At 40.6% G+C, this 22,730-nt stretch overlaps 1 protein-coding gene across 1 annotated transcript in view; it reads left to right on the top strand.

The window, feature by feature from the left end:
- LOC128687617 (polyadenylate-binding protein 2) overlaps nucleotides 1–22,009 on the top strand; it is a 102,255-nt gene extending 80,246 nt beyond the window's left edge. Inside the window, exon 6 of the mRNA XM_053775168.2 lies at nucleotides 21,982–22,009. Within this exon, the coding sequence (XP_053631143.1) occupies nucleotides 21,982–21,994 (13 nt within the window). The 3' untranslated portion in view covers nucleotides 21,995–22,009. The remainder of the gene's footprint in view (nucleotides 1–21,981) is intronic.
- The last annotated feature ends 721 nt before the right edge of the window (nucleotides 22,010–22,730 follow it).

The raw sequence follows: 22,730 nt of genomic DNA, 5'->3' as shown, positions 1-22,730 counted from the left end.
ATATATATATATATATATATGTGTGTGTGTGTGTGTGTGTGTGTGTGTACTCACCTAGTTGAGGCTGCAGGGGTCGAGTCCAAGCTCCTGGTTAGTTAGTTAGTGTGTGTGTGTGTGTGTGTGTGCAACAACACCATCACAACACCAGGCAGACAACATCCATAGTCCTTTACGCAGCTCAGTGTACTCTTTCTGGTTTTTGCTGTTGTTGCATCCTGCTGCTGCTACCGCTCTGCTGCTTTTGCTTCCGATGTTTCACAGCTGCTGATTCTGCGTATACTGCTGCTGTGATCGTGTTTCTGCTACCGATGCTACCTCTAATACTGCTGCTGCCACTGTTACTACTGCTGCCATTGCAGCTGCTACTCTTGCAACTAATACTGCTGCTATTACCGCTAATGCTGCTATCAATTCTGCTGCCGCTGAGCTGCTACCATCATGTTACTGCTTCTGCTGCAGTACTGTTAATACCGCCGCTGTTTCTGCTGCTGCTGATATCAACATTTCTACCAAAGCTGCTTTTTCACTAAGCATATTCTTGATCATGAAACAGTGTGCCACATAATCCATTTTATTCGCAAAAACATTTTCTTAAACGTAGTACTTGAAGGTAGGATCGCCGGAGGCACAAATATTACGAGGAGACACAATGTACCCAATATTCAACATAGCATTGACCAGTGGCCATGACTGAGTTACTTTTTATGATCCAGTGTTCTAGCATTTTTGCTGATGTATCTACGCAGTGTTTTAGAGGGTAATAATGGTAGAGTTACAAACAAAATGTTAGGTAAATGGAGAGATACAGCTCACGTGACATTTCCTTGTGGCAATGTTTCGCTCCCCGGGAACTTTGTCAAGCAATATTTGTAACAGATTGACAAAGCTCCTGGAGAGCGAAACGTTGTGACACTAAAATGTCATATTAGTTGCAGTTGTGTCCTTTTACCTAACACTTTTTTAGAAGATTTTTGTTATAGTTATAGCTTAAACAATTACGTATATCCCTATCGTTAACTAACTACTCTGGCATAGGTCTGAGTAATTTGACCTGTACTCTCCTTCCTCGGATCAACTTTAATCGCCTCCCATTCCCCAGGCGTTGTTTAATCCTTACTGGTTTAGCCTTTATCCACAAATCGAATCATAATACTCTAGATTAGCCAATATTAATCTTAATTTTTAAAGGGATGGACCGGTAAGCCGGCTGAAGGTCTCTGTCAGATGACCAGAAGCTCCAGTGGCGGGTCATCCTATGACTAAGACCTGCATCATGAAACATTCTCCTATCTCCTGACGAATCTTACCTAACTAGCTTAATCTTCATTATTATAAATATCGTATTTTTAATTATCTATCCCTTCAAGTTGATTAACCAACATGAAGTAAAATAATGCGAGACACATAACAACATTACCGTGGTGGGTCTTAAGGATGCATCATAATACTGCTCGAGGTATGCCATTTTAAAACTGCTATGCTTGCTTCTTGCCCAAGATGTTTGTTATCTTAATCTGCACTTTATATTATGGCAAGTGCTTTTATCCTGCTTGACTTGCATTAAATACTGTGCTATGACATGTACGCTATTTTCAATCTTTCAGTCAACTTCACATGTTTCTGGTAGTTAGTAATTCCCTCCCATGACAGTGCGCTTCTAATTATCAATGTATTATTTTTATGATTACATTCATGGGGAAGCGCTAAATCCGTAGGGATTATCATACAGTGCCTGAGAATGGGGGTAACTTGGCTTTTTCCGAGGAAGGGTAGCGTAGCTCCGGTTCATTGGATCACGAAGCCCCCACCCCACGAGGATATCCTAGTGATGTCCCCGTCTACAGTTAAAGGTTATCGCTTAAGGTTTTAAAATTCACAATGTTTTTCATGCAATATATTTATTCCTTAGTTCAAGTCATCTACCACTCTATTCGAGAGGAAGTATTTACAATATTTCTAAGGTATATAGTGTCTCCCAGCCACCAGGATGAGACCCACAACCTGTTTTACTGATAGGTGAACATGGGCAACAGGTGCAAAATTTGCCAATGCATATTGCCTGCCTAGGAATGGAACCCGTGTACGTTTTATAAGCTACATGTATTTGTATTGTGGCAAATGTGTACTATCACTCTTCAAATAGCACCCCAGGCCTTCCAACAGCACCCCCAAATTTTCGTATAGTCCCTCATACATTCATGTAGCATTACCATAGCTTAGTACAATGCCTCGAAATCTTCATGTAACATCCCCGAATCTTCATGCAACACCCTCAAATCTTTACCTGGAGTTTACCTGGAGAGAGTTCCGGGGGTCAACGCCCCCGCGGCCCGGTCTGTGACCAGGCCTCCTGGTGGATCAGAGCCTGATCAACCAGGCTGTTGCTGCTGGCTGCACGCAAACCAACGTACGAGCCACAGCCCGGCTGATCAGGAACTGACTTTAGGTGCTTGTCCAGTGCCAGCTTGAAGACTGCCAGGGGTCTGTTGGTAATCCCCCTTATGTATGCTGGGAGGCAGTTGAACAGTCTCGGGCCCCTGACACTTATTGTATGGTCTCTTAACGTGCTAGTGACACCCCTGCTTTTCATTGGGGGGATGGTGCATCGTCTGCCAAGTCTTTTGCTTTCGTAGTGAGTGATTTTCGTGTGCAAGTTCGGTACTAGTCCCTCTAGGATTTTCCAGGTGTATATAATCATGTATCTCTCCCTCCTGCGTTCCAGGGAATACAGGTTTAGGAACCTCAAGCGCTCCCAATAATTGAGGTGTTTTATCTCCGTTATGCGCGCCGTGAAAGTTCTCTGTACATTTTCTAGGTCGGCAATTTCACCTGCCTTGAAAGGTGCTGTTAGTGTGCAGCAATATTCCAGCCTAGATAGAACAAGTGACCTGAAGAGTGTCATCATGGGCTTGGCCTCCCTAGTTTTGAAGGTTCTCATTATCCATCCTGTCATTTTTCTAGCAGATGCGATTGATACAATGTTATGGTCCTTGAAGGTGAGATCCTCCGACATGATCACTCCCAGGTCTTTGACGTTGGTGTTTCGCTCTATTTTGTGGCCAGAATTTGTTTTGTACTCTGATGAAGATTTAATTTCCTCATGTTTACCATATCTGAGTAATTGAAATTTCTCATCGTTGAACTTCATATTGTTTTCTGCAGCCCACTGAAAGATTTGGTTGATGTCCGCCTGGAGCTTTGCAGTGTCTGCAATGGAAGACACTGTCATGCAGATTCGGGTGTCATCTGCAAAGGAAGACACGGTGCTGTGGCTGACATCCTTGTCTATGTCGGATATGAGGATGAGGAACAAGATGGGAGCGAGTACTGTGCCGTGAAAGTTCTCTGTACATTTTCTAGGTCGGCAATTTCACCTGCCTTGAAAGGTGCTGTTAGTGTGCAGCAATATTCCAGCCTAGATAGAACAAGTGACCTGAAGAGTGTCATCATGGGCTTGGCCTCCCTAGTTTTGAAGGTTCTCATTATCCATCCTGTCATTTTTCTAGCAGATGCGATTGATACAATGTTATGGTCCTTGAAGGTGAGATCCTCCGACATGATCACTCCCAGGTCTTTGACGTTGGTGTTTCGCTCTATTTTGTGGCCAGAATTTGTTTTGTACTCTGATGAAGATTTAATTTCCTCATGTTTTTCTCGTCGTTGAACTTCATATTGTTTTCTGCAGCCCACTGAAAGATTTGGTTGATGTCCGCCTGGAGCTTTGCAGTGTCTGCAATGGAAGACACTGTCATGCAGATTCGGGTGTCATCTGCAAAGGAAGACACGGTGCTGTGGCTGACATCCTTGTCTATGTCGGATATGAGGATGAGGAACAAGATGGGAGTGAGTATAGCGCCACCAAATATTCATTTAGCATACTCAAAATTTTCATATAGAACCTCAAATCTTCATACAGCATCCCCAAATCTTTATTTAGCGCCAACAAATTTTCATATAGCATCCACAAATTTTCATATAGCGCCCACAATTTTTCATGTTACGCCCACAAATTTTAATACAACGCACAAATTTTCGTATAACGTCCAAAAAGTTTTGTATAACACCCATATATCCATATAGTGTCCCTATAACACCTTCAAATGCTCATAGGGTACCCCAAAATCACTGTACAGCATCATCAGATCTTCAAACAGCTGCCTAGGGCTTCCCATAGCACCTCCAAATTTCCGTATAATTTCCCAGTATCTTCATATAGCACCCCCAAATCTTAATATAGCACCCCAGATTTTCATATAACATCCCAATCGTCATATAGCATCCCAATCTTTTGTATGGCACCCCAGATATTCATATAGAACCACAAATTTTAGCTTATTACCCCAGTTCTTCATATAGCACCATAATCTTCATATAACACCCCAAAAGTTATATAACATCCCAGATCTTCATATAGCACCCTAAATTTTCATATACAACCTAAAAATCTTCATGTCACCCATAAACCTATCTTCATATAGCACCCCAAATCATCATATAACATCCCCTAATATTCACAGCACTGCCAAATCATTATACAATAGCCCCCAAACCTTCATATAGCACCCATAAATCATGAAGCACCCTAAATCTTCATATAACATTCCCTAATCTTTATAGGGCACCACCATCTATTTATAATAACATCCCGCAAATCTTCATATAACACCCACAAATTATGTAGCAAATAACATCCCCATTCTTCATATAACACCCAATATCTTCATATAACATCCCAAGAATTCTATATAACGTCCCCATATCTTCATATATTCTCAAATCTTCATATAACATCCCCACATCTTCATATAGCACCCCAAATCTTTATGTAGGATCCCAGAATTATCAAATAGAACCTCAAATCCACATATATAGCACCCTAAATCTTTATATAGCACACCGAATCCTCCTATAACATCCCATATATTCATAAAACATTGCTTAAACCTTTTTTTTATAGCACCACCAAATGATTATATAGAACCTACAAATCTTTACATAGCACCCACTAATCTTCGCAAAAATCCCATAAATCTTCGTATAACATTCCAGCATATTCGTATAGTATTCAAATTTTCATAGAGGAATTCCTTCATTTACCGGCTGTCTCATGTCATAGTAGAAACCGAGCAGGATGAGTTGTGTCAGGGTATTGTAGGCTAACAAAAAAATACGTAAAAACTTATTCAGAATAAGACAGTTTACTGTACCTTGGACGTGGGTGGCAGGGAACAAGCAGGTTAGCAGCCTACAAAAACAAGAAGTACTAAACGTAGTAGTTGGTGTAAAACAGTTAAAAGTAAGTCATGTTTTAAAAAGTGCCAGCAGATGTCACACTACCTTGCCTCTAAATTTGAAAGGGTTAGGGACCAAAACAAACATGATACTGGAGAAGTGAGCACAATTTTGCAGTTCTCACTGCATGCTGCTGAGCATCAAAAAACTTTTATATAGAGTACTAATAAATTAACTAAGCATAACAGTGGCATCGACCAGTTCAAGGTAACAGTTCAGTATCATTTTGCAATTAAAAGTAGATGTAACTTTTTGTATCGCTGGTGTAATGAAGCACCTCGAGTAGGCGTTGTATAATTGTGAACTTGTTAATTTTTTTTATTATTATATCATCATTACTCATGGGGATGCACTAAACCCGCAAGAGTCAAATAAAGCCTGGCTAATGAGAGTTCAAGTTTAAAATATTTAACCTAAGGAGAGGAAATCATGAATTTATTGGATCAAGTCAAACCTTTCCCGTTGATGAGTGTGGAATACTAAATATGTCGCGGACTTTATCTGTAATAAATGAAATCACATTATGATCTGTGACTAGGATATCTAGTTAGCCGTTTAATTACTTATTTGTACATACAAAACAATGACCATTGTGTTCTGTCTTCATTGTTATCCTCATATATATTTTTTTTTAACTTACCAAATTATAGTATTTACTACCTCATCTATGTCTTATTTACTGACCTTTGTTGTATTTTGCAATACAAAATGTACCACAGACCGTCTTTGTATAATAATCAACACATAAGCTATGTATGAACAACCTGTTTCTTTAAGATTACTAGCAGATAATAAATAAAATATGTAATATTTTTAGGCACCTAAGGAGGTGCATGGGTACTCAGTGGTGGTAGACACGGAAACTCAATCAGTGGCAACTTTAATGTTCATATATGGAATAACAACTCAACAGGCTTTTTTTTTTTCAACGAACCGGCCGTATCTCACCGAGGCAGGGTGACCTAAAAAGAAAAACAAGTTTTTCTTTTCAAATTTAGTAATTTATACAGAAGGGGTTACTAACCCCTTGCTCCCGGCATTTTAGTTGCCTCTTACAACACGCACGAGTTACGGAGTAAGAATTCAACAGATAATATTATTACATAATACCATATACAAACATGTAGCTTATTGAATGGTACAGCGTCCGACTCACAACCGAACTGACCGGGGTTTGATTCACTGGTGAAACGAAACGCAAAGATAAGTTTCCTTACAAATGAAGCTCCTGTTCGCTGAGCAGCAAATAGGTCCCTAGGAGTTAGCCTATCTAAGGAATACTAGCACCCTATCCCCCCAGGAGATAGGGTGCTAATATACCTTAGATATCTGAGCCTTTGAAATGAACTAGATAAGATAACATCTTTTAACCTGTGATATCAAACTGCAATCCTCACCGCGTTCAATTGTCATTGGAATACTGTTTCGCCATAACGTAAATGTCTGCCGCTGTCATTATTTCACTTATGCTGGGTGCGGAATTACGACAATTAACTACCCTTGCAACGACGACTCACTTGCTCTGCTCATATTTCTATATATCAAACTTATAATTGGTAATGAATCTGACTTCTAAATGTCTGGCCTCTCATTCGCTACTGATGCTGCAGACATCATTATCGCGGATTTACAGCAAAACTGTGAAAAATATATTATTTGTCGGTTTTATCGACGTAGCTTAGTGACATCAGATGTTGGATATGGCACAAATTAAAGAAACTGATTATTGGTCAGCCCTTCAGGGAAGATCCATTGATGCTGGTAAAGGGCTCTTGATCTACTGGATTGGAGATACATTCTCCTTCCTTTGACCAAACTTGATTACCTCCCGTTCCCCAGGCATTGTATGACCTTACGGGTTTAGCGCCTTCCTATGAATATAATAATGGTATTATTTGTTCTAAATTCTTGTAATGTACTTGCTAATTGAGTTAACTTTGCCATAAACCCAAGTGTCTGCCAAAACTGCGCACTTTTATACTTCCAGTTGAGCAGTTTATAATGCAGACTTGCCTTCCTCAGTGAGCCTGATGTGTGTAACATATTATAGTACACGACATTTAGTACAGTCATTGCCATGCTCACAGTCCATAAATTATTATGCAGAGATGGTTATGGTAAACCAACAGTTAGAAACTCAAACAGTTTAGGTTCTCTTTCATCCTGATATTGAGAGCAGAAATACGAGATCAACACCAGTCCTGTGGTAATATTTATGCTGTCTATATATTTTTATTTCTATTCTGAATATCAAAGATATCCCCTCGCAGCATTAGTACTAGGTATCTAAAAACCAACTATAATTATAAAATAACCATTGTGCAACATTTAGGACATTTTATTAGGAAACACCTAAATAAAATGTTCTGAGTGTTGGATAGGTGTCTTTCATGTCCATTGGACCCTAGTAGGTCAAGGGTACCGTGTTCGGCTCATAACCAAAGGACCCGATTTGAAATCTTAAGAAAGGTTGGGGCGAGACGTAAGTTTATCTAGGTACAGGTACACATAAATACAATTATCATACCTAGTAACATGTGTAAATTATCTAGGATAACCCCCCCCCAAAAAAAAAGTCAAAGTGACTTATTTCCATTGGGGTCCTTGAAATAGCAAGCTATTGTGGGTCGCATCCTGGGGAAGAGGATTTTTTTTTATATTTTATTTAAAATCCATACCATGTCATACATAAAGCCATGGATGATGTACAATACTGAGAATGCGTGTTACCTTACACACTATACACACGACAACCGTATCCAACAGTATAGGTAAACAAACAAACACAATCATAAAACAGTAACAAACAAACATAAACAAGTACAGACAACACAAACATAACATAAATGAAGCCCTAGCCACGGCCTCGAAAGTTATCCATAACCCACTGAGGAATATATAATCCATAAGTACATACAATATTCCATACGAGTGCCTCAGTGTATAACCGGAACATAACGAGTTACAGTGGACCCTTAATCAACGGCATTAATCCGTTCCAGAGGGCTTGCCGTTTGTCGAGTTAATTTTCCCCATAAGAAATAATGGAAATAGAATTAATCCGTGCCTGACACCCCATCTGATTTTTTTTTCCATGAAATATACATTTCCTCATATGGAAAGGAATGGGACATGCAAAATAAACAATAATTAAATGCCACTTACCTTTATTGTGAAGTTGTTGATGAGTGATGTGCCAGCAGCAGGGGAGATTCAGGACTGTCTATTGCTTGGAAGGAGAATCCCCTTCCATAAAGACTTCAGGTACCAAGTCCTTTGGTGGGGTTATCTCCCTTCTTGGTTTTTTAATGCCACTAAGACCAGCTTGAGAATCACTGGACCACCCTCTACCACCATCACTACCACTCTTTACCACCATCACAACCAGTACCACCCTCTACCACCATCACTACCACCCTCTACCACCATCACTACCACCTTCTACCACCATCACAACCAGAACCACCCTCTACTGCCATCACAACCAGTACCACCCTCTACCACCACTACCACCCTCTACCACCATCACTACCACCACCACTTTCGTATTTGTCTACAAACTTTTTCTTGAATTCTATCGTGTTTCCCACATCCTTTACCAAAGGGCTGGCTCTAGAAGCTTTCTTGGAGCCCCAAGGTGGCTTATTTAGCAGTTACAAGCACTAGAAACAGTGGAATAATCCAAAATGTATGGGAGGCACACGTGGAAACCGACCGCAACAGCTTGTAAACAATGGCACACTGAGTATTGGAGTGGCTGGGAACATGTTCCGGACGAACATCGTTAGTTAAGTTTTTCGCCGTTAAGGCATTTTTTCTAAGGCAAAAAGCGCCGTTAGACGAAATTGCCGTTACTTAATGCCGTCGTTAGTTGAGGGTCGACTATATGTATTACACATGTTACCCTTAACGTGTATACACTGCCTCCACCTGAATGAAGGTGTGGACCAACCTACAAGTACAAACCACACACACCCCTAACACCTACATCCATCTAACAATGCAGTTATAAAAAGGACCGGATACACGCACACACCTATCATACCTCACCACTTGATTACTTCGGGAGGCAGAAGCCTGTCTCACACATCTAAACAAACTAGGAACAGGGAACAGTATCATAAAATAGCAATACACAAAGGTATACAGAGTAATGAGGTGTTTGTTAAAACCAAAACACCATACATGAAGGCAATAAAACAATACATACTTGCCAAATGAACATAAATACAAAATAACATAAGAGAGCCAACCAGTGCACGCGCTCTGAAACATATCACACTTAACATGCAATTCAAAACAGTGTCGTGTGAGTCAACAATGCGCCTATAGGCCTATACAGCTACAACCCCGAGACCTATCAAATATACAATATCATAGCACATGATTATACCCCAAGCACCACACTCCATTCATAGCAACCATATGGTTGAGCGAAACATTGTAAGAACAGACAGAAACACCGTGATACGCTGGATGAAATCTTCACCTTCACATTCAAGCATCACCTAGCACACAAACGTAACACATATAACTAGTATTGCCAACGCCCATTCACACCAGACCCCCCACCTTCCCTGGAAGACTAGACCGTCGGAATTGGGGAAGAGGATTAAATGACACGCAATGGAAACGAGCCGCCAACTGACTTTCGTGGGTTAATTAATAACCTAAATAAAGTTTTCTTCTTCAAGGAAGTTTTTGGCCTCATGGCTCTCCTTTCATAACACGTACGTCCAGCTTCCAACAATATAAATACATCTAACTTCCAGCAACTTACATCTAGTTTCAAAAAAACATATATACGTACATACGTCTAACTTACAACATACATACATCTAACTTAATTCTAACACCGGCTCAGAACAAGAGAAGGTCCAGAGTTCGGACCATGGGCAGGTTTCCTTACATCTCTGCTACCTTTGATCATCTAGGAGTAAAATTAGTCAGTGTGTGTAGTATCCATTGAATAATTACTCTCTGAATGTGCTAGACAACTATGACTTTTGGGAATCATTTTCCGACCTATCATTTTATACACTTCCTATAAACTTAAATACTATTTACTTCATTTTAGATTATGTTATTCTTGGTGAAACTGGGTTAAGATAGATTATATTAGGAGTAAACAACACAATAAGTACCCTTTTTCAAAGAGACAAACGTAATATTTCAACTCTCACAGCCTGTATTTAACAGCAAATAAGCAAATTAAAGCAAAACAACAGCGATAGTCTAGCAACGCGGTGCCTGAGCAGCAGCAGAAAACGTTCAAATTTGCACGAGTATCACTGACGGAGACAGAATACAATCCTGGGCAAACTGCCAGTATGTAAAAACTGCAGACCTACTGGAAGTATTCAAGTGCTGGGACATTCGCACATTGCATTTTGCCTAATGATGCTAATGCAAGAGAGCTACAAGGAGTGACTTGATGCCGGTGAAGGGCTCTTGATCTACGGAAGTGGATCTACCTCCACTTCCTTGAATCAAACCTGGTTACCAACCATTTCCCCCGCACTGCGTAAGTTTATTTAGGCACAGGTACATTCAGGATAACCCAAGAAAGTCAGCTAGTTCAGCTATCAAAACTTTGGGGTCCCAGTCCCTGGACCCATTACGTACCTCTGTAATCTGTAAATACCTTTGTAACTTGTCATGATTGTGACCAGACCTACCTGGAGTTCATTACCTTTGTAAATTGTGAGTTCATTACCTTTGTAAATTGTGAGTTCATTACCTCTGTAACTTGCTCAGCTATCAAAACTTTGGAGTCCAGTCCCTGGACCAATTATGTACCTCTGTAATCTTTTGACTACCGCCCACAGGATGTGTATGGGGAGCATAATAAACATATTAAACTAAACCCTACAGATTTAGCACTTCCCCATGAAAATGTAAGCAGTCTCCGTAGCACAAAAGCATATTCTTGAAGAAGAAATTATTATGATTGTTATTAATAATAATGCAGCAAGCTGCTAGTTCCCCAACGCATTTCTACTAGGCTGTTCCTTCCTTCATAAGAACTGTGGAAAATTTGGATTTTTCCTAAAATCAGCATGTGTAAATTTGAATAAAACAATAATTGTATAACAAAATATGATGCTGATTTGACACTTTCGAGAAATTTCGAGTCGGGGGGGGAAGACGCCATTTGTAATTTGTGAGCACTGGTTGTCGTGGGAAATTCTGCCAATAATCCGGTGTCTTCCGAGTCAAATTGGGGGGGGGTTTCGGCCTAAATTTGCAATTAGGAACCCATGTTAATGTCCTCTTCTGAAGAATGGGGACAGGAAATTTGCGGGGCCTCAAGAATTACGTGTAGATGGCAAAAGATAAGGGACACGACCATCACTCACAAGTAACTGTGCCATTAGTTCTTGCATTTAGATTTCGAGCTAGCCAGTGTAGGGTCTAGGTGTCAAGCACGTTTTGTGGTGTGATCCATCTACAGTATTGTAGATGGTAAGTGGTAATACGAATTTCTTTTGTGTAAATAACAAAAAAAAGGCACAATATTGTGACTGGAACGATACACAAATAGCCCGCACATAGAAGAGAGGAGCTTACGACGACGTTTCGGTCCGACTTGGATCATTTACAAAGTCACACCAATGAGAAGTAAAGCAGGACGGGTATATATAGGAGGGAAGAGGTAGTGGTAGTAGTATTAGTAGTAGTATTAGTATTAGTATTAGTAGTAGTAGTAGTAGTAGTAGTAGTAGTAGTAGTAGTAGTAGTAGTAGTAGTAGTAGTAGTAGTGGTAGTAGTAGTAGTAGTGGTAGTAGTAGTAGTGGCAGAGATGGAAGGAAGCAGTAATGGGGAAGTAAGGAGGAGGAGCCAGTCAAAAACAAAGAAAGGGGAGCACTGCAAGGGAGCTAGATGCCCACAGAGGGAGAGCAAGAACACAGAGGTGGGGGGGGAGGGGAAATAATGAAATAAATAATGAAGGAACAGAAACACAAGACAGAAGAAAGAAAGACAACCCAGAAGAGAAAAAAAGGAAAGAGGAAAGGGGAAGAGAGAGAAGAAAAAAAAAGGATGAATCAAGTTAAATCACGGGTGTTCTGAAGTTTGGAGAATTTTACAATGTAGTGGGAGAGGAAGGCATCTACAAAGACGAAGCCAGGACTAAGATTCATACAAGGAAAGTTGTGTATTAAGGAGGATTCAACCAGACGGCGACTGTTAAAGTTGGAAGTAGGGAAGACAGTTTTAGCAGAAGACCAGTCAATAGGATGGCTGTGATCTCTGAAATGACAGAAAAGAACATTGTTAGTGTCGGCAAGCCTAATACTATTTTTGTGCTCCCTAAGTCTGTCAGAAAGAGATCGGCCAGTTTCTCCAAAGTATTGAAGAGGAAAGGAGGAGCAAGAAATAGAGTAGACACCAGGAACATCTGAAGAGGGAGGAGAGGTATGAACGAGATTAGTGCGAAGAGTGTTAGTCTGGCAGAAAGTAAGCTTGATGTCTAAGGAACGGAGAGAATTGTTGAGATTAGAAAGACCGGAAATGTAGGGAAGGAAGAGGACAGAAGAGTTCCCAGGAGTAGAGAGTTTGGGAGAGAAGAAATTACGTTTAGCACGTTAGAGGGCAGAGTCTATGAAATGGGAAGGGTAGCCAAGACGGGAAAAGAAACTAAGGACTCTCTCCGACCTCTGGCCTCCTGACTTTGACCTTGTTCAACGGTTTCGTGTCATCTGTCCCTCTCTTCCCTATTTCTATGGCCTTCCCAAAACTCATAAACCTGATATTCCTCTACGTCCTATCATATCCTCTAGAGTCTAGAGGTTCTGTTTCTTATTCTCTTGCTTCTTGGTTGTCTTTCTTTCTTCTGTCTTGTGTTTCTGTTCCCTCATTATTTATTTCATTATTTCCCCTCTCCCCCACCTCTGTGTTCTTGCTCTTCCTCTGTGGGCACCTAGCTCCCTTGCAGTGCTTCCCTTTCTTTGTTTTTGACTGGCTCGTCCTCCTTACTTCCCCATTACTATTTCCTTCCATCTCTGTCACTACTACTACCACCACCACTACTACTACTACTACTACTACTACCACTACTACTACTACTACTACTACTACTACTACTACTACTACTACTACTACTACTACCACTACCTCTTCCTGCCTATATATACCCGTCCTGCTCTACTTCTCGTTAGTGTGACTGCAAATTTTTCAAGTCGGACCGAAACGTCGTCGTAAGCTCCTCTCTTCTATGTGCGGGTTATTTGTGTTTCTTTTGTGTATCCAGCAGGCTTAATCATATACAGTCCACAACTTTTATTTACCAGAGTAGCTGGTTTTAATATTTTAATTATTAATTTAATATCAGGTTTAGCTTTTTGTGAGAGTGGTGAAGAAGTGGGCATCGAGGGAGTTACAGTTAGGCGACCTCCTGTGACTTAAGTTCCACTTATCTCGCCCAAATTACTTGCACGTAATAATTCAGGTAATACACTGTAAACCTCATGTGGGTAATTTACTCACATAATAATAATAATTCAAGAAACCTTTGGTCCCAACAAACTCGGATATGTAATCAGTGAGAATTTAATTTAATTTAATGGTTTGATTGAAAGAAATGGATTGTTGGGTTCACATACAATTGGAAATAATTTAAGTAATTACTGGTGTTTGTGTAATGGATTATAGTTGCCACAATTAATTGGATTTGCATGTCCAGTGGGGTGGAATTGTATTTCTTATACATTAGTAATATTAGTGGATTTGTGTAATTATATAAATTAACTGCTAAGCCCAGTGAGGCTAGGATTGTAATTGCTATAATTGCTAATTTGCTAAGCTCAGTTAGGGCTAGAAATAATAATTATCTTCTTTCTCATTATAATAATTATAATAATTTTGCTAAGCCAGGAAATATTTGTCTAGGATATTTGGTGCATATTGTAATAAATTATATCCGGTCTCATTGTATAACCAGTGTTCATTAATTGAGTCTAATACTTAAAGGAGCCATTAATGATAGTACCTGGAGTTTACCTGGAGAGAGTTCCGGGGGTCAACGCCCCCGCGGCCCGGTCTGTGACCAGGCCTGTAATGTAATTACTGTGAATGGAAGGTCCATTCTGTATAATATTACATTTTAACTTTGTGTATCATGCATAAAATTGTAGTAACAGAATTTTAATATATGTGAAATGGAGACCCGACATGACGTTAACGGCGTTCTCTGATTGGCCAGTGGTTTAAAGGGAAGAGGGCGGGCGGACCCAGTGGCAATACCAAGGACCCCATGGCAATACCAAGTACCACAAGGCAATACCAAGGACCCCATGGCAATACCAAGTACCACAAGGCAATACCAAGGACCCCATGGCAATACTAAGTACCACAAGGCAATACCAAGGACCCCATGGCAATACTAAGTACCACAAGGCAATACCAAGGACCCCATGGCAATACCAAGTACCACAAGGCAATACCAAGGACCCCATGGCAATACCAAGTACCACAAGGCAATACCAAGGACCCCATGGCAATACTAAGTACCACAAGGCAATACCAAGGACCCCATGGCAATACTAAGTACCACAAGGCAATACCAAGGACCCCATGGCAATACTAAGTACCACAAGGCAATACCAAGGACCCCATGGCAATACTAAGTACCACAGGGCAATACCAAGGACCCCATGGCAATACCAAGTACCACAAGGCAATACCAAGGACCCCATGGGAATACCAAGTACCACAAGGCAATATCAAGGACCCCATGGCAATACCAAGTACCACAAGGCAATACCAAGCCCCTCATAGCAATACCAAGTACCACAAGGCAATACCAAGTACCACATGGCAATATCAAGGACCCTATATCAATACCAAGGACTCCATGACAATATCAAGGGCCTCATAACAATAAGGACGCCAATGACCATAAAGAACCAATGTCAATAATGACCTCAGTGGCAATACTAAGTTTTCCAGTAACAACAATAAGGACACCTGTGGTAATAAGAACTCCGATGGTAAAAATAAGAACCACAATGGAAATAATGTTAATCCCAATGAAAGTAACAAGGATCCCGTTACAAACAACTCCCATGGAACTAACTCGCATTGTTTAAAAATATGTATGATGCATAAAATTTGACAGGGGAAGCCTGTGGCCTGGTGGCTAAAGCTCCCGCTTCACACACGGAGGGCCCGGGATCGATTCCCGGCGGGTGGAAACATTTCGACACCTTTCCTTACACCTGTTGTCCTGTTCACCTAGTAGCAAATAGGTACCTGGGTGTTAGTCGACTGGTGTGGGTCGCATCCTGGGGGACAAGACTAAGGACCCCAATGGAAATAAGTTAGACAGTCCTCGATGACGCACTGACTTTCTTGGGTTATCCTGGGTGGCTAACCCTCCGGGGTTAAAAATCCGAACGAAATCTTATCTTAGGAGGGTTGCACAGCCTTTGGGATCTAGAACCTTAGAACTATGAAGTCAACAATTCATTACTTTTCGTTTCCTCGCCATTAATAATAATTCATAAATGCAGTGGACGTTATATTTCTTCCATTTTTTTTTTTTGCGACGACGATCAATATTCTTGACAGGACTACATAATTTTTAACAAGACAAGGCGTTAATATTCCATAGAAAAAAACAACTAGGCAGACGTTAGCGGTACTCTGGCGCATTTCATTTCAATGGTGCTACTTCCTCTCTCGCTCTGTCACAATTATTAATTGTTTTCTTTTAATGAAAATGAATAACTACATAACTCTTGCAAATAATTTTGAATTCATTTTATACAGTCTTTCTTGCTGGCAATATGGGGTTGGGAGAGGAGAGTAGAAGGAAAGACAGACGGTGTTATTGTTGTCTGGTAACTCTGGCCATCTTTGTGACTCGGAACATACGTTGAGCTTACCTGCTGCTGTCCCTACACCACCCTACATCCTGCCACTCTTTATACACACCTCTGTATCCTGCTATACCCTCTCTACACACCTCTACATCCTGCTAACCATCTCTACACACCTCTGCATCTTATTACACTACACTACAATCTACACATTCTTCTACACTGCCTCTACACCTTTTCAACACACCCTGTTTAACACTTAAATTTATTATTATTATTATTATTATTATTATTATTATTATTATTATTATTATTATTATTATTATTATTATTATTATTATTATACATCCTCACATTCTGCTACACCGCCTTTATACACCTTTGTATCCTCTTAACCCACCCTACATTCCTCTATATCGTAGCACACCGCCCCTGCACTCTTCGTACAAGCCTCTTCCAACCTAAACTACCCTACACATCACATTCCACCCTCCATATTGTGTACCGCCCTACACCCTCTACATATATCTGCATCCTATTACACTGCCCCTACAGTTTCTCTACAAATCTTCACATCTTTCTACACCTCTTCTACATTATTCTCACATCTAAATACCTTTACAGCCTGCTACACCCTCTCTACAACGCCTCACTCGCCCTACGTTCCACACCCGTCCTACATTCTGCTACTCCCGTTATACACCCTACTACTTTCTAGTCACTACACCTCATTATTCTAGCCTTTTACACCGCAACACACTTCCTTCATAGCTAAACAGGTACGTACTTCATCAGTTCAACACCACCTTCTACACTCTCCTACACCTCATCTCTTCGGCCTAAGAATAAAAATAATCTACCCGCCTTTACATCCCAACCCTCACACCAACGACCAACGACATCGCCCAGCAGGCAGCCTAAAAAAACAGACTTTAAAATAAAAAAAAAATGCCTGGAAGAGCGATTTTACTGCGCCGCGTCACTCATCTTGTGAGTGAACATGCCACCATACTGGCAGTATCAGGCATTGCTACTCATCGAAGTCTCATCCTGTTGAGTGATCATGCCTCCATAATGACAGTATCGGGCAGTGTTAATCATGTGAGTGACCATACCACCATAATGACAGTACTGGGTAGCACCACTCTTCCTTTGAGTGGAAATTCCACCATACTGACAGTACATAGCGTTATGTCAGTGGACATAACGCTATTAAAACATACTGGGCAGCAGCACTCATTCTGAGTGAACATACCACCATAGGGGCATGCCCAGTTTTGTTTTGTGTACCTGCTTTCCCACTGTCCATTTATTTATGGATCTGAGGCCATCACCTCTGTGGCTCGGTCTCGGAACAGCCTTCTTGGTTGATGGTCTGATCATTTAGGTTATTAGTGCAAGAAGCCTTCAGTCTAATGTAAGTATCACAGCCCGGTGTTCAAGAACTTGTCAAGCTCTCTCGTGAATTCATCTAGGTGTCTGTTGGTTATTTTCCTTATGTCTGATTAGAGAATGTTGAAAAGTCTTAGATCCTTCATACGTAATAATTTATCAGTTAATATCAAATTTCTTTCTTCTTAAAGTTCCTATCCAAGGTTCGTATGTTTTTATAATTTGAAAACAGATTGTCGAACTGACCCTGATAACTGTTGTATTCAGTAGTCTGAGGGGAAAAAAAAGATTTTCCTTGGAAACAAAACAAGATGAATGAGCCAGACTAGAGTGATGGCAAGACTTGTATGGGTGAAGCATGGTCTTTGAAATGTTGCAGTAAGGCGGGTGAAAGTAGTGGTGTGCTTGAGATCAGTGTGTAGCTTGTTATTCTTGCAAAGAATGAAGAGTGTGAACTTGGGTTTTCCGTGATCCCGGGACGAAGGATCAACTTCCTGTGGGAATCTAGGTTTTCTGATTCTGTTCGAAGGTCGATTTATTGAAGGAATCTGATGTCTAACCTTCGATTCTGATCCAAGCTCAAGAGGACCTCCTATATACCTCTTTTATCCAGACTTGAAGTTAACCATAATATTTTTGGTGAAGGGTTCCTTAAATACCCCAAAATTTTCAACACAGTTTTTAGAATTGCAGCTCCAGGAAGTTAGTTTCCCAGACTCCCCTCCCCCCTATAAAAAAGCTACTGGATAATACATAACTATTGCTTTAGACTATGTCCAGAGGTCACACTAGTAATTTCTCGTAGGTTTAGTTTAACATATGAAATTCGTAATAATTTAGGGTTAAGAATTAATCTAAGTTTGCCCGAAATGCCTAGCAATGCTAGGTGTTCTAGCTGTCCCCTCTGTAATTAGTATTTTATTACATGTAAACTACACAATAACCAAAATCTGTAAACCTCGCATTGTAATCCTTATAGAGAATAAACTTTGATTTGATTTGATTTGATTTAATTAATTAGAAAAAAGAAGTAAATAAAATTTAGATAAAGGATTATGTAGTTATATATTGAAAATAGGAACAATAAAGAATGTAGGATAATTTAGGATAAAGGGCTGTAGATCACATCAAGTACCTAGATTAGAGCATAAATTTGTTTGTCGTAGTTACATGTTTGTAATTACCTTTTGCTTTAGCTGTAATCTGCTTAGACATTATTACTTGATGTTCTATCTTTTCTTTAGTTATTTTGGCTTAACTATCTTGTTTTAACTTCATAGTCTCCTGGCCCTTTCATCTCCTATCTTCTGTTTTAATTTTCTTCTCTTCCAAGACTTTTATCTCCTCTATATCATCCTTAATTTTTTTTATTTTTACAAATTCCTGATCCACAGCATATCCTCTCTTTTCTTCGTTATGTCAGGTTTTAGTGTTTCCAACATTTGTTGTATTGAATCTTGTGTCCTTTTACTTTACATTCTTCTATTTTAGTTTTTTTCCAGAGTTACAGTTTCTTTATTTAAATTTTCTGTTGAAACGTTTCCTAAATCAAGATTCCCATATGGTGCACAAGTGTCTCAATCTTCAACTTGTCGGTTTTCAAAACCATTCATCACAAATTTTCTCTCAGTCCTTTCTGCCGTACCTGATTTTATTTGACTTTTCTCATTTTGTCCATCCATCTCGCTAATTTTTTTTCTTGGATAAAGTCATAGCTGTGTTCTCATCTAGTGCCCTCCGCGATATTGTAAACATAAGCCTACTAATATTTTTAAATAATTTATCTTAGAATGCGTATACACATTCCTTACCCATTAATCTTCCATATATATTTTTTTTCCGCTCCATATCTTGGAACACCACTTTATGTCGGTTTACTCTCCTCAGTACGATCGGGTAGAGACGCCGTTTCTCCAAGCTGTGTTGATTGACGTCCATTCACAACAGTAGCAAAAAGTTAGCTAGTTAGTTACCTGTTGTCAGAGGAACTTGTCGATAGACACTTTGCCTGTTTTTTTCTATGTGCAAACCTGTATGTGGTTACAGGGGTCGATTCACAACTCCTGGTCCCACTGTGTCTCCTGGCTTTAAGAGCCTTATCGTACCTCTTCTTAAAGCTGTGGCTGAATCCTGACTCTACCACTTCACTCCCCAGATTGGCTGAAGAAATGCTTCCTAACATCTCTTTGACTCTGAGTTTCCAACTTCCAGCTGTGCCCTCGTGTTCCTGTTATCCATGTCTCAAACATTCTGTCCTTGTTTACCTTGTCAATTCTTATCAGCATTTTGTACGTTGTGATCATATCCTCTCTAGTCCTTTTGTCCTCCAGTGTCATCAGATTGAGTTCCTTTAACCTCTCCTCGTCGGACATACCCCTTAGCTCCGGAATTAGTCTTGTTGCAAACCTTTGCACTTTCTCTAATTTCTTGACGTACTTGACCAGGTGTGAGTTTCATACCGGTGCTGCATACTTTGATATGGGCCTGACGTACATGGTGTATATTGTCTTGACTGATTCCCAACTTAGGTGCCGAAACGCTATTCTTAGGTTTGCCAGTCGCATATAAGCTGCAGCAGTTATTTGGTTGATGTGCTCGGTATGATGGTGTGTGTGTGTGTGATACCACCTTGGTGTGATGCCTTGGTCATCCTTGCTACAGCACACTAGTCCCAGTGACCTGTTTCTGTGCAGTGTAATAAGGAGTATTGCCCAGTGTCGTCTGGGGCCGTCATGCCTTTCGACCCTGTTCTCCCGAGCTAGACCAGTCATAAGAATATAAGAAATGAACATTGCAGCAGGCCTACTGGCCCATACTTGGCAAGCAAGCGAAGAATTCCTAATTCTTGGGCACGACCTACTTCCACATTGAACAAATGTGACACCACCTATGACTGCTGCACCTCTCCTGCCATACGGTTTATAAGCTGCTTCTCCGCTCATGCCGTATTCTATTCAAGATTGATGGACTGAACACATCGACTCAAGGTTGAGGGACTGATTACCTCATTCTCCTCCTGTTCTTCAAGTTTCTCCTACGTATGGACTGATGAAGCCACTGTGTGGCGAAACGTTTCCTCAATAAAGATACCCAAGAGTTGCACATGTGTCTAATTTATCAATGTGCTTTGTGTAGTATAACAGGAGAGACTATGTGATGGCAGGAGGATTCTTGCTAAGACTTCAGAGATGGTGAAGCTGCCGTTGTTTTGTTTAAACTCTATTCGAAACAGCGATCAGTGCTGATTCGAGGCACTTGCGTCTGCGGAAATTAGTTTCTGTGATCACTAATTGGGCGTCTCTGAATTTCATGAGATGATAGGTGGAATTTCGGTGTTGTACACAGGCGTTGTTCAAGTTATCGTTCCTACATCGTTCCTACGAGGCGGGTGTCGAGGTTTCTTGCTGTTTTCACCTACGTAAATCTTGTCACAGCCTCCACAGGGTATAGTGTAAACTCCTGCATTGACTTGTTCATGGTGCTTGGATTTTGTCCTGGTTAGATCCTTTATTGAAGTGCTAGAAACGATGGCGACTCTGGTGTTAGCTTGTGAAAGTACTTTTGAGACGTTCAGTGCAACCTGGCTGTTGGGAAGAATTATAACTTTGTTGGGAGTGGTGTTGGTGCGTGGAGAATTAATGATCTGAAGAGCTCTTTTCTTGCAGTCTTTGTAATGGCTTGATAAAGCTCCTGGAGAGCGAAACGTTGCCACAATAAAATGTCACATTAGTTGCACTTGTGTCCTTTTACTTTACATACTGTTCCACTCTTCGACTACTCTATTTCCAAACCAGTACTTTTCTATATCCTTTCTAAATCTAAATTTACCCAATTGGAATCTATTATTTCGAGCTCTTTGCTGAAGGGATATCCTCAGAACCTTATTTATATCTCCCTTACCTATGCCCACCTTCCACTAATATACTTCAGTCATGTACTGCTAATACCACACACGCCTTTTCTGCTGGGTCTACCCTCGGCTCTTTTTCTGTTTCCTCTCTCCCCCTTTCCCCTTCCTTTTCACCTATCTCTACTTTCCGCTCACCTCTGGTGGGTCCTTACCTATGAGTCAGTCCAGTCTAGTGTAGACTATTCGGCTGATGTGAGCGTCAAGCGATAAACCAGTCACTTCTCTCACTCCTACATCTTTATCTTTAAGTGAGGACTACAACCTCTAGAGCTGTATGACCCTTGTATGTTTAGCGCTTCTTTTTTGTTATAATTTTGATAATTTGCAGCCTCTAGTTATCAGTTTTAGTTGTGCAGCCTGAGCGGCTAGTTTACTGTGCACCCGTGCTCATCCTGCGAGCGGCAGTGTAAATAACAGGATTAGAGGCCACAACGGGACTTGAGCATTGCTACATCACTAGAGAAATATTAATCAGCTCGTATTTTACAATTATTTCATATAGTTGTTGAACACAGTACAATAAGGAATACAATAAAAAAAATTATATCTTATCATTATTTTTTTCAGTTTCTTCATATAGATATCAGGGGCCCCGAGACTGTTCACCTGCCTCCCAGCATACATAAGGGGGATTACCAATAGACCTCTGGCTGTCTTCAAGCAGGCACTGGACAAGCACCTAAAGTCGGTACCTGACCAGCCGGACTGTGGCTCATACGTTGGATTGCGTGCAGCCAGCAGTAACAGCCTGGTTGATCTGGCTCTGATCCACCATGAGGCCTGGCCACAGACCGGACCGCGGGGGCGTTGACCCCCGGAGCTCTCTCCAGGTAAACTCCAGATGTACACAGTACGACAATAGTCATAGGACAACCCAGAATAATTCACAGGGCCTCATTTTAATTCTTACTGAGTCTTTCACTGACTTCACTGTGTTGCACGACTAAAACTGGTGCCTGGTAATCTATCAACGATCTTGTGTATACTAAGTCCATCATCTTTACAATTCTAACATGTGCTCCATATTTGGCATTATACCCTACAACAGTTCTGAGAGTTTTGACTCTATCCTTACACTGTTCATTAATTTTATTCACAGCTATTAGTGTACATGAAACAGTAATACCTAGATATTTACAGGACATATTAATAGGCCTGCTAGTTAGCGAGAGGGGGGCGAAACACATTATGTCGATTAGGTTTGGGAATTTGGCACAATAATGCTGTTGGTCCACGAGGAAGGTAAATGATCCATAATATAACTCATATTATGCAGACTGTGTACCTGGTACACGTCTCAGTAGTCTAATGCTGCC

The sequence above is a fragment of the Cherax quadricarinatus genome, chromosome 11 (genome assembly GCF_038502225.1).
Source record: "Cherax quadricarinatus isolate ZL_2023a chromosome 11, ASM3850222v1, whole genome shotgun sequence".
Taxonomy (NCBI): domain Eukaryota; kingdom Metazoa; phylum Arthropoda; class Malacostraca; order Decapoda; family Parastacidae; genus Cherax; species Cherax quadricarinatus.
Note: the sequence above shows the minus strand (reverse complement) of the source record. Positions and strands in the feature narration are given on the sequence as shown.